We start from the raw sequence: 13,267 nt of genomic DNA on the forward strand, positions 1-13,267 counted from the left end.
AGCAAGAAGGAAATTAAGAATCATCTATTCCCCCTTATCTAAGCCACAGAAATCAGATGCTTCTTCAATAATATATCAGTCTCTTGCAGAATCACACCATCTTGTGTAGGATCATTTGATATCTGACCACTTAAGAATTAAAATGTAGCACCCTTATGGCTAGTGGAAAAATCTTGTTCATTCTTGCAGAAACCTCACCAAATCATTTGTTTATTCTTCCCCAAAATACAGTCATTTCACTGGTTAGGCATGAAACCATTGTTAGAAAATTTTAGGTGATTCACTCATCACAGCTCACTCAAATTCAAAAAGAAAAAGGCAAACTTGACCTCCTAAGCAAAGACTATAGAGATTCCACAATGGATGATAAAACACAAAAGTAATCACCTCTGCTAGTGATCCAGGAGTTGAAATTAAAACAACTTTCAGGACCTTCTAACTTGGTAGAAATGAAAAGAACTAACAATAGCCAGTAATGGTAAAGAAGGAATAAAACCCATCAACCCTGTTGGTGTAGAGAGAATCCAAATTAAGTGTGATTTCAGAAGAAGAGCTACATATATATACTGAGACCTCTGCTCCAATAATCCCTCCCCTGGGAAGTTAACCAAATACGACAGAAATAAGAAGCCAGGTGCATAAAGTTGCCCATTACAATGCATATTATACAAATAACAAAAAGCCTGGAAACCTAAGCATTTACGTAAATGTGGAACATGAACATTACAAGGAGTCTATGCCCACTCAAAATGACAATTATTTAAAGTATATAGCCATGTTGGAAAATAGTTGTACTCTATTAGGTAAAAGAAACTAAGAAACAGGAAAATTGCAATACTCTAAATATATATATATATACATACATGAGCACAGGAACCACAAAGGAAACTGCAAAGGTGAAAAGTAGCTCTTATATAAAGACGGTAAGATTGCTTCCTCTTTTTTGCATTTTTATTAATAATATTGTTGTCAACTAAAAATAAAGGAACAGTCTGGTTTTCTTCAGTGACAAGCTAGGGCTAGTAGGTATCAGGACAGGAGGGAAGACTACTTAGCACAGGGGATATTCTGGATACAGCTTTTTTTCTTTGTCTTTTTTTTTTTTTTTGAGACAGTCTCACTCTGTCATCCAGGCTGGAGTGCAGTGGCGCAATCTCGGCTCACTGCAACCTCTGCTTTCCAGGTTCAAGCGATTCTCCAGTCTCAGCCTCCCGAGTAGCTGGGACTACAGATGTGTGCCACCACGGCTGGCTAATTTTTTTGTATTTTTAGTAGAGACAAGGTTTCATCATGTTGGCCAGGCTGGTCTTGAACTCCTGGCCTCAAGCAATCCTCCTGCCTCAGCCTCCCAAAGTGCTGGGATTACAGTCATGAGCCACCACACTTAGCCTGGTCCCAACTTTAAGAGAAGTTAACTCTAGACCTGTTACAGCTTTGGTCTATCTCACATAAGAGGATGGTCCCGAAAAACATAATTCATGCAAAACAAATCATCAGAGTTTGAATCTTCTTTTTTATGCCCCAGGAGCGCTATCTAAGTAAAGTCCTTTTACGATGAATAAGTGTTTTTCCAAAAGAAATGGATCACTCCTTCGTTTTTGTTTTGCTACTTAGATTTTTGTCTTTAAACTCTAGGCTTTTTTAAAGAGAGGAGCGTCTGCACCAGCAAGTGCCAACAAGACAGGGAGGCTTGCTAAGGAGTGTGATGGAGAGGGGCGCTCTCAGCAATCAGCTGCCAGCAGCAGGACAGCAAGATGCAGAGATCACCCAAAAGGCCCCCTGCCCCCAGCTCAGCTTAACTCTCTTCCCATTCTCCTCCATTAGATAAATCGCAGCCCACAGAGGATGCCAGAAGCCATGTGCCTCCCTCATCCTGAAAGAATGCTGAAACACTTTATCAGAAGGAGTGTTAGTGGTGAGGATCATTTTCCTTTTAAAGGTGAGGAGACGTGATATTCAGGTAGGAGTGGCTCAGGCAGGTGTGAGTCTCATGCACGTGCAACAGACTACTTAGCAGCTGTGCCCCCAAATGAGGGAGATCTTTAAGCCCCAAAACAGAATGCAAGGTGCAGAGCTCTGTCTGGCGATCACCACCTGCACAAATAATTACAGCACAACTAGAGGACCTGTGGTCTCAGAGCCTAGCTGATCCTAAACAAAACAGGCACAGTGTAACTTCCCCTAAAACAGAGATCTTCATTTCATGGTAAACACTGTGGGGAAGAGTGTTTTATCACAACTTTGTCTTAGAAAAGGAAGCCAAAATTTATGAAAATAACATTTTATCTTGTATTTTAAAAAATTAGTTGGTATTCTAAGAACACATTAAGTCTTACAAAGAAAATAAAAATGACTGCTGGATTTTTCAAGGCAGTATGGTTTCTTTCTTCCTGAATGATTGTATCATGGCAATAAAACATAAGGCCCTTCATGTTTTCCTTTTGCAAAATTATTGAAGAGCTTTACTGCTTTTTATTTTCTCTCCATGGAGTCATGATCCTGTATTCGGTTTTCCCTTCTGCGGCAGGCGGCTAGTGCTGCTCCCCTGCATCAGGCATCAGGGGCATTGGAGGGGCATTCTGCAGCTCTCCAGCATCACTTTTACTGACTTCATGAAATTTTATTTTTTTTTCCCCAAGATCTGCAATTTTTCTATGCAATTTATTTGCACTGTATGTGTGCATTAGCAGATGTTTAATCTCTGACCATCAGGGGAGCCTGACAAAGATACTGACTCAGTGGACAGGGAGAGAGACTAAATGGGGACTGACTCTACAGGTGAGGGCAAATAGTTGGGAGAGAGAATTTTTTTATGCTTCCTATAAAACCTCTTGTCAGTGAGTACTTTTAGGCATTCAAAATGAACACCTGTGTATTTACCAAGCTTAAGATACAAAACACTGCAGAGCAAAAACCAAATAACTTGATTTAAAAATGGATTAAGGACCCAAATAGACATTTCTCAAAAGAAGAGACATAAATGGCGAATAGGTATATGAAAAAAATGCTCAATGTCAGTAATCATCAGAAAAATGCAAATCAAGACCACAATGAGATACCACGTTACACCTGTTAGAATGGCTATTACCAAAATGACAAAAGCTCACAAGTGCTGGCAACAGTGTGGAGAAAAGGAAACCCTTGTACACAGCTGGTAGGAATGGAGATTAGTGCTGCCATTATGGAAAACAGTATGGAGTTCCTCCGAAATTTAAAAATGGAACTACCATATGATCCAGCAATTCCACTTCTGGGTATTTATCCAAAGAAAAGAAATCAGTATTTCAAAGAGATATCTGCACTCCTATGCTCATTGCAGTATTATTCACATAGCCAAGACATGGAAACAACCTAAATGTTCATCAAAGGATAAATGGATAAAGAAAATGTCACACACAGACACACACACACACACACACGAATATGATTCAGCTATTAAAAAAGGAAATCCTGGGCTGGGCGTGGTGGCTCACGCCTGCAATCCCAACGCTTTGGGAGGCCAAGGCAGACGGATCACAAGGTCAAGAGATCGAGACCATCCTGGCCAACATGGTGAAACCCCGTCTCTACTAAAAATACAAAAATGAGCCGAGCATGGTGGCACACACCTGTTGTCCCAGCTACTCGGGAGGCTGAGGAAGGAGAATGGCGTGAACCCGCGAGGCGGAGCTTGCAGCGAGCCAAGATCATGCCACTGCACTCCAGCCTGGCAACAGAGCGAGACTCCATCTCAAAAAAAAAAAAAAAAGGGAAATCCTGCCATTTGCTACAACATAAGTGAACCTAGAGTACATTATATGCTGAATGAAAAAAAAGCCAGAAAAAAAAAGACAAATCCTGTATGATCTCACATATATGAGGAATCTAAAAAAGTCAAACTCAAACTCATAGAAGCAGAGAGTGAATGGTGGTTGACAGGGACTGGAGGGTGGCAGCGGGGGAGTGGGAAGATATTAGTCAAAGGGTACAAACTTTCACTTACAAGAGGAATGAGTTGTGGAGAACTAATATATAGCATGGTGGCTATAGTTAATATCACTGTATTGCACACTCAAAATTTGCTTGGGGAGATTTTGTGTTCTCAACATACACACACACACACACACACACACAGACAGACAGAGAGAGAGAGAGGTCACTGGGTGAGAAAAAAACAACAAAAAGAACATTACAGACTCAATTGCTTGCTGTCTTCCAGATCCTGTTCCCCTTCTCTCTCCCCAGAGATCACTTCCTCGAATTTCCCTCTTCATGCTTTTATACTTATACTTTGTGTAATGTACCTATAAATGATATATTACTACTTTCCATGCTTTTAAACTTTGAAAAGTAATATCCTCCCATAGCTTCCTCTTGTTTTTCCTTAATACTATCATTGGAGATTTCTCTCTGTGAATACCTATGCTTTAGTGCCTCACTCATTTTCATGATTCATTATGTCCCACTGTCTAAATGGACCTTAATTTATATCTTTTTCTCTTGTTGATAAACATTCGGATTAATTTTTGCCAGTCCAAAGAATTCTGCAATAAACATTTCTTTTTTTATTTTTAATTTAAAGACAGTCTCACTATGTTGCCCAAGCTGGTCTTGAACTCCTGGACTCAAGGGATCCTACTGCCTTGGCCTCCCAAAGTGCTGGGATTACAGGCATAAGCCACCATGCCTGCCTGCAGTAAACACTCTTGTATGACTTCTGGAATATGTGTGAGCTTCCCTTGGGCTGTGTGACTCGAGTGCAGCCTGTGGACTGCCACTGACCCACATAGGCCATGACCAGGTGAGCACAAAAACTGAAGGTGAGCACTGAGAGGCCTGTGCAGCAACTTGACACTGCTGTGACATTTATCACGTGTTTAAAAGGATCGGTCCACAACAGACTGGAAATTTTAAACATGAGTCCTTCACTGCACGTAGCTTGAGAGCACAGCTCTAGGGAATGACCTCTAAGAGGAGCTGCTGGGTTGTGAGGTGTAGCCGTCGCCCACTCAGCAGATACCACCAAACCACTCTCCACAGGAATTGCACCAATTCATCCACTCACCCGTAGCATTTGAAAATCCCTGTTGCTCCACATCCACCTCAATTCTTGGAAATGTCAAACCTTCAAACTGGGGGTTTTGCCTTTCCATTGCATTCCTGCTAATATTGTTTGCACTTCTTACCTAAGGGTTGAAGCTCAGGTACCCACCTTTCCACAACTGTCCACTGCTGTAGCCACTTCTCCCGGCTGTGCCGATCAGGCAGTTGAAGGCCATCTCCTTGGCGTTGAGGTGGAGGAGCTGGCTGGCCTCCACAAAGCGCCTGGTGATGTCCAAGGGGTTGGCACCCACTAAAGCAATGATAGAAAGCAACACGTTTCCCTCCTAGCATGGGGATAATGCTTCCAGAAAAGGACCTCTGTAAATGGCCCAGGAAAGAAGGGTAGAGTGGAGCGCTATTCCTAGGGTATGCAGGGGTGAGGGGGCTACTGTGAAAGGCTCTCAAGCTTTGAGGACCCTTCAGATGTCACTTTGCTCTCCTCCCTTTGCCTGTCTCTCTTCCTACCCATAGGCCTGGGTACTGATGCTATTGGTTTCTGAAATGACGCAGCATCCAGAAGTCTCCATCACTGGTACTGCTCTAGGTCCTGGCCTTGATCCTGGGATGACACCTTCACTTTGGAAGGACCCCGGTTCTTTTTTTTTTTTTTTTTTTTTTTGAGATGGAGTCTATCACCCAGGCTGGAATGCAGTGGCATGATGTCGGCTGGCTGCAACCTCCACCTCCTGGGTTCAAGCGATTCTCCTGCCTTGGCCTCCTGAGTAGCTGGGATTACAGGTGTGCACCACCACGCCCGGCTAATTTTTGTATTTTTAGTAGAGTCAGGGTTTCACCATATGGGCCGGGCTGGTCTCGAACTCCTGACCTTGTGATCCTCCTGCCTCAGCCTCCTAAAGTGCTGGGATTACAGGGGTGAGCCACCGTGCCTGGCCTGGGACCCTGGTTCTTATTATTCCCCCTTGTTCTGGCTCTACTGGGCTCTGTCTGGCTACTTCCCAATCAGCCCTGCTGATCTGAAAACTTCATATGCCACCCGACATGGGTGCTGTCTCCCCACCTCAGCATCATTCTCACAAACACTGTCCCTTAGTGCCTCTGACCTCGCACGTTCCTATTACTAACCTTCCAATCTGGACTCTGGAAAGCTGGGGCAATGGCAGGAAAAATGGGAGAACAGGGAGGAGTGAGAGGATGATTCCAGGAGCCGCAGAGGGAAGGCATCCAATTCCTACAGCAGACCCACGGTTGCCACCTGTTCCCAGCATGTGCCTCTGAGACGCCCATTTGTAGTGGGTGTGGTGGGCACATACACAAACATCTGGGCCTTACCAGACATAGACTCCACCATGGCCTTCATCTTCAGTTTGAGGAGCTCCGTCAGCAGGTGGATGGATTGCTGCTGAAACCTGTTCAGGGTCTCCTGGTGGGCACGCACCTGACGGGCCATGGTGGGAGAGAGGGTGGAGCGCTTGGCTGCCCCAGTTGTTGCCAGCAGCACTGGACGTGGTGGTGCTGGTGGTGGTGGAGGTAGTGGCTTCTTCAGTGTGGGGACCTGCACAAAGGTGGGTTCCATGAGCACCACCAGTGGGGCTCCAAAGCTGACCTCCAGGCCCAAGATGTCGGACGGGGTAGGCACTGAAGGGTCGCTGATGAGCTCTTCCCAAGTGAACTCAAAGATGTTTCTGATGCCCTTTGGTATAGAAATGCCTGCATTCTGGCAGATCATGAGGAGTTTGGAGATGCGGGCCAGTAGCTTGGGGGCCATGGCTGTGTATTGCTGGTATAATTCTAGGTTACTCTTGATGTAACTCATGAGAGGGACCTTCAGCTATAAAGAGAGCTCTCTGAGAGGTGACTAGAGCAAAAGTTCTTCCCTACGGTGAAGGCTTGGAGATGGACAGAATGGATGTGCTGAAATGGCCCTTACAGGTCATTGAGCCAGTGGTTCCTATCCAGAAAGGACAAGAAAAGAGTTAGTCACTCTCCCCGTAGTAGGGCAAGGGGAGGTCCCCCGTCCCTTACCTACCCAGAGACACCATCAGAGAGACCAATGTTAGTGAGTCACTTTGGGAAGGGTCTGGTGATAAGTATGGTTCCAGGAAAGCTTCAAGGACAGTCACACAAACTGGGTATAGGACCCTGGGGGCGCTGGAGGAATGGAAGGGCTGGGGAAGAGAGAAAGGTCCCATTGCACCTTTTGTAGCTAGAGATCCGAGGGTGAAAGATCTGCTTGTGGTCAATCAATAAGAACCTGCAAGAACAAAAAGATGTTTCACTGGTTCTCTTTGGAAGCAAGGGATGCAGAAACTCCTGGTTGCAATGCCAAGATGGGCATGGAATTATCCAACCTGTACATCTGAGGGCAGACAGGAAAGAATGAGGACAATGCATTTACTAAGCTCAATCACTAATATAATTTGCCAAATTTCATCAAATCCAAGCCATTAGCAATCAAAAGATGCACCATCTTTATAAGAAAAAAATGAATGTAAGCTGCCATTGACTGTAAGACATATCACAATTTCAGAGATGTTAAAGTTGGAAAATACGTGCCTGAAAATCAATGGACTATAATAAATATTTTTCCACTTTAATACTACAGTAATGTTTACCCTGACATATTTCTACAATTGTGTTTTATTCTTACCTTCTTAACTTATACCAAAAATAGACCACTGGTTGAAGAGACGAAGCATAAAGAACAATTTAATAAGCAAAAAAATGGCTAGAAAAACCTGTAAATACACTGGCAGAGTTTTGTAACCAGACCTGAAAGTTTCATTTTTCTGAACAAAATGAACCTGATAGCAGTCTTTAATAATATATCAATTAAAACTAGTCACATCTTATGCTACACAAAAATGATTTGTTTCTTGTAATTCCCAAGGGACTTTATGAGAGTGTGAGCCTCCATGAAAGACTCAAGAATCCAGAGCATGTAGCAAAGCTCAACCCAAGGGAGACTTAGAGGAGGAGGGGTGGGGGGGGTGGTCTGTCCTCTCTGCTGATGGCCATCTCCAGCATCTTGATGCAGAGTCAGCATGTTGTTCCTGTTGTCCAACTCCAACAACCCTAACCAGCCCACTTACCAGGAAGGGCTGCTGGCCCAAGGCTTCTGACCACACTTGTCAGTGAGTGCAGCTGTCCAACCATCTCTTCGACCACCTTTTATCCTGACAACCACTCCAGCCAACACACCTGTCTTCTTTTCCACTAGACAATGCTCCCTTTCCCTTTTCAAACCCTGTTCCTCCTGGAGCCACCCCAAGTTCGCCATTCCAGGACGGCCTGCCTGGTGCCCACCTTCCGTGTTTACAGGGCAGGCTCATGGCCACGAGCTCATGTGCCCACCCAGTGGTGAGAAAGCTATCATCTTTCTTGTTTTGCTGAGGAATCCGAGCTCTTGGTCAGGAGTCACCCATCTGCAGACTCCTGGCACGGAGGCCTTTCCAAACACCACACTAATTTTTCATGGCCTCTGACCTGCCTCTGTCCATCTATCAGTAACAAAATCTCCAAGGAACATGAGCCCCAAAGAGCAAACCCTTCTAGCATCCTGCTGGTTTGCAGATACAGTGGCTTCCTATGCCTATTTGTTGACCCCCTGGCATCTCCATTCCTCAGCTTTGCAGATTGGGAAAAAGAGCTTTGTTTTTGAAATGATAAGTCCACAGGACAAAGAAACCACTCAGAATCCCGGTCATCTGGGCAACCAGCCAGATGGATCCGATCCTGACTGTGCAGGGCAGATTTTTTTTTTTAAGTCAGGACTTAAATGAGAAGAGGGAGATAACTAATATAAGTCTTGAAATATTAACTGGTTTGGGAAACTTATCCCCCCTGCCACCAGTTCCTTTGTTTTTTGAGGTTAATTTTGAAGATATATCTTACAGATAAAAGCTGAATTTTTGAACAGCTTTATTGAGACAAAATTCACATACAATCCACCCTTTTTAACGTGTGTACAATGGCTTTTAGTATATTCCAAGTTGTATAACCATTACTGTCTAATTTTAGAACATCCTATTGCCCCCACACAAAACCCATCATCAGTCACTCCCTGTTTCCCCTCACCCTCAGGCAACCATTCATCTAGTTTCTGTCTCTATGGATTTGCCTGTTCTGGACATTTCATAAAAATAGGATCATCAACTATGTGGTTATTTTTGTGACTGTCTTCTTTCACTTGCTGTAATGTTTTTTAAATTCATCCATGTTATATACCATGTATCAGTACTTCATTCCTTTTAATGGCAGAATAATATTCCACTGTATGGATATACCACAATTTGTTGATCCACTCATTTGTTAATGGGCATTTTGGTTATTTTTATTTTTTGGCTATTATGAATAGTGCTGTGAATATGCATACATAAGCTTTTGTGTGGATGTATGTTTTCATTCTCTCACATATGTATACCTAGAAGTGGGATTGCTGGGTCATAGGGTAACTCAGTGTTTAACTTTGTGAGGGCTTGCCAGACTGCTGTATCATTTCACAGTCCCACCAGTGGCATTATGAGAATTCCAATTTCTCTCTTTGCCAGCACTTGTTATTATGCCTTTTTGACTCTAGTGCTATCCTAGTAGATGTGAAATTATGTCTCATTGTGGTTCTGGTTTGTATTTCCCTAAAGACTAATTTGTATTTCCCTAAGCATCTTTTCATATGTTTATCGGCCATTTTATATCTTTTTTTGAGAAATGTGTATTCAGATCTAAAATCTGTTTTAAAAAGCAATGTCATTTTAAATTAAATGTGGAGATAACCTACGTTTATTGCTGTATATTTACATCTCTTCAAAACTCAGAAGTGACCATGTGACTACATCCTGGCCTGAGATGCAGATGAAGCTCCTGGGTAAAGGACCCTGAGAAATCTGTTTGAAGGAGGCTGCCTTCAGGGAATGAACATTATTATTATTTTTTTTTTTTTTACCAGCTGACCTCTCTAGTCCTTCTTGCCTGAAATGGATAAGGTGGCTGTAGCTCCAGCAACCATTCTGAGCCACGAGGTTACCCTGAAGAGGGAAACTTTGCATTAAAGGTGGCCAAGCTGCGCAGCAGAGCCCGGGCTCCTGATGACATTGTGGCACCCACACCAGCACTTAACCATCCACCTCCAAGCTTTTTCCACATGCAAATGAACCCCTAATGCCTTTAAGCCACTTTATTTAGCTCTCTATTCTGGCCTATGAAAGTGATTCCCCACTGACCCCCAGCCATGTTAGATCATCACTCCTTCCTTTCCATTTATCCAATTTCTATTTTGTCATTCATTTTTCCATCACCGAGACATGGATCTTGACCTAAAGTAACTCAGCAGTGAACAGGCAGAGCAGACTTACAAAATCAACTTATGTGATAAGGGTCACACTACAGAAAAATGTACAAAGGCCATGAAAACAAAAACAAAAACAAAAAGGAAAGAACTGGCACTAGACAGTGTTCTAAAAGATGAGTAAGAAGCTGCCAGGCAGATAGGAAGAAGACAGGCATTCTAGGAAGAAGGAACAGCACCTACAAAGAGATGGTGACATTGGAAGCATGGTGAGCTCCGAGGACTGCACGCACCTCAGTATGTCTGGGGTGTGGGGGAATCCGTGGGAGAGTAGCAGATGAAACTGGGAAAGTGGCCTAGAATCAGATCTTGCAGGGCCTTGTATGTCATTCCAAAGAATTTGCATCTGCTGTATAATCAAATACTCCATGCAAATACTGAAATGTATTGTCTTTAATGGCTAATTGTGTCCCATATGGTCTCATCTCTGCAATTGGAAGGCAGGGGCCATGTCTTCTCTTTTATAATCTCTACAATGCTAAGCCCAGCACTGCTACATGCCAGAAACGGAAAAACATCTGTAACATTAAAGTCAGCCATGTAGCCTAAGGGACCCATGCAGATGGCTATAAACAAAGCTTCAAGATGCAATTCCCAGAAAGAAATGAAATGTATAAGAAATTTATAAAGGATATGAGGGATGGCCATGGACGCAGCACCTTCTTCAGTCAACAATCTGCTGCATGTTTCCACTGTTTCCAGTTAGCTTCTGGGACAGGGATGGGGAAGGCATGGGCCCTGCTCTCGAGGGGCTCACAGTAGAGAGGGGAGACACACACAGAAGGCTACAGTAAGTCAGAGTGCTCTCTGCAAGGCGGAATGGAAACCCAGAGAAGGAAGTGTCACTGGGAGACCAAGAGTTAAGGTTCTCACATCACATGAATGTGTGTTCAGGCGATGTGACCTTAAGCCCAGCCTTTGATCTGTGTGATGTTTCCAATGGCCACGTGTGACACTAGTCCCCACCTTCAAGGACTGTGAGGATTAGTGAGGTGATGTGTGTGAAGGGTCAGCACACACGCAGCACAGAGTTGAGTGCTCAGTAAATGTTAAGTAGAAAAAAGGTCATTATTTGAAGTGGTCAAAGGTTGTATGCCAGGCGATGGGCACAGCTCTTGTATAGGCTGAAGGCTCCAAACAGCCTTGACAAGTTTGCGGAACAGCAAGGAACTGGATGCCGCTACAGGGTAGTGTAGAGGTGGGGAGGGTAGGACCAGGTGAGAGGAGCCTGAGCTTGATCTTGTAGCTGATGGGAAACTACTGAAGTTGGCAAACAAAGGAGGCATCTGCATTGTAGGGTGCTCCTTCTGTTGCTGGCAGCGTGGAGAGAAGTGCGGTGGGGTGAGTGGATATGCACAGCTGCTGCTAGGGGTTAGCCAAGGACGTGAGCTGCACCCATAGCACGCTTATTTCTGCCTACGATCAAAAAGGATGTTCAGGCCGGGCATGGTGGCTCACACCTGTAATCCCAGCCCTTCGGGAGGCCGAGGCGGGCAGATCACCTCAGGTCAGGAGTTTGAGACCAGCCCGGCCAACATGGTGAAACCCCGTCTCCAGTAAAAATACAAAAAGTAGCCAGGCATGCTGGTGTGCACCTGTAATCCCAGCTATTCAGGAGGTTTAGGCAGGAGAATCGCCTGAACCTGGGAGGCAGAGGTTGCAGTGAGTCGAGATCGCGCCATTGCTCTCCAGCCTGGGCAACAGGAGCGAAACTCTCATCTAAAAAAAAAAAAAAAAAAAAAAGAGCACCTGGAAGGGTATAAAAAGGCACAGACCCAGCAAACTGCCAGGGGTACATGGTGGTGCAAAAGCAGGACAGGGAGGAAAAGGGAAGACGTTCTGAATAAGCTTCAGGAAAATCAAGGGTACCTGGCCAGAAGGCAGCTGAGGGGAAATGGGCATAGATTTAAAAGCAGAGAGAGGGCATACCTCCACCCCTTTACTGGCACTGATCCAGAACACATTTTTTGGTCAAAGTATACACAGCTGTATACTTAAGAAGACAATCAAACTAAGCCTCCTCAGGTTATCTGGTCATGGTGTTCTCTGCTATTTTCTCTAGTTTCTGGCTCTCTGATTTTAATCAGAAATACTTCTGACAAGGGCAGCGAGTCCAGATGTCAGCGCGTGACTGCAATTTGTGAGCAGGCATGGCTTTAGGCTAGGACAGGTCTGAGAATCAGCACTCACTAGATGCATAAAAGAAATGGAGGTGGGCCTAGGAATATTAATAGATGCTGTTCCCTGTACTGTTAAGCATATAAAACAGCATTCTGGACAGATGCTTGGCAGAGAAAAGGAAAGAAGGGCTCTGCTAGAGAGAAGTGGATCTTAAGGTGAGCAGGGTCGGGGCCACTGCACATAAGATTGAGCTTAACTTCATGAGAAGCCAAGGTTTAATGTGACACTGGAATCTCATGGTGGCCATCCTGGAGTGGATTCTCAAGGAGATTCACTGTGGTATCAAAGGGCCCTTACTTTGATGGGTCTCCTGACAAGACCCATCAAGAAACATAAAATCGACCATCTCTTTGACCCAGTTTTCCTGCTTATGAAAGTGGCACCCCAGGGGACAGTTTCAAAATGGGGGGAGGAGTGTCAGGGAAGTTATCTGTATAAAGATCGATGTCTGTTAAACCATACTAAAAGATGCTTATAGCCACTTCATTCCCTATAGTGAAATAATGATGTACATTAAGCTGATGAACTATTAGGCAACAATTAAAAATAACTAGGAAGATTGGTTTTAGAAACGTTAAAGAAAGAAGAACGAAATGGTGCGTATACACTGATTACACATTCCATGGAAACCTGTGCAGATCATAAGTTGGACACAGAGATACAAAGCCTTTTCTTTTTAAGGAAAAGGTGATTATTTTTGGA

General features: G+C 44.1%; 1 protein-coding gene across 3 annotated transcripts in view; it reads right to left on the reverse strand.

Moving 5' to 3' along the window:
* Positions 1 to 13,267, reverse strand: part of C2H3orf20 (chromosome 2 C3orf20 homolog) — a 106,278-nt gene that overhangs the window by 90,326 nt on the left and 2,685 nt on the right. Inside the window, exons 2-4 of one of the 3 annotated variants that reach the window (XM_054482249.1) lie at positions 7,238 to 7,294; positions 6,373 to 6,991; positions 5,192 to 5,332 (exon numbers count right to left, since the gene is read on the reverse strand). In XM_054482249.1, the coding sequence (XP_054338224.1) occupies positions 5,192 to 5,332; positions 6,373 to 6,856 (625 nt within the window). In that variant the 5' untranslated portion in view covers positions 6,857 to 6,991; positions 7,238 to 7,294. The remainder of the gene's footprint in view (positions 1 to 5,191; positions 5,333 to 6,372; positions 6,992 to 7,237; positions 7,295 to 13,267) is intronic. The other 2 variants (XM_063662666.1, XM_054482250.1) reach the window with 2 other exon arrangements.

Source organism: Pongo pygmaeus, chromosome 2 (genome assembly GCF_028885625.2).
Source record: "Pongo pygmaeus isolate AG05252 chromosome 2, NHGRI_mPonPyg2-v2.0_pri, whole genome shotgun sequence".
In the NCBI taxonomy this organism is placed as follows: domain Eukaryota; kingdom Metazoa; phylum Chordata; class Mammalia; order Primates; family Hominidae; genus Pongo; species Pongo pygmaeus.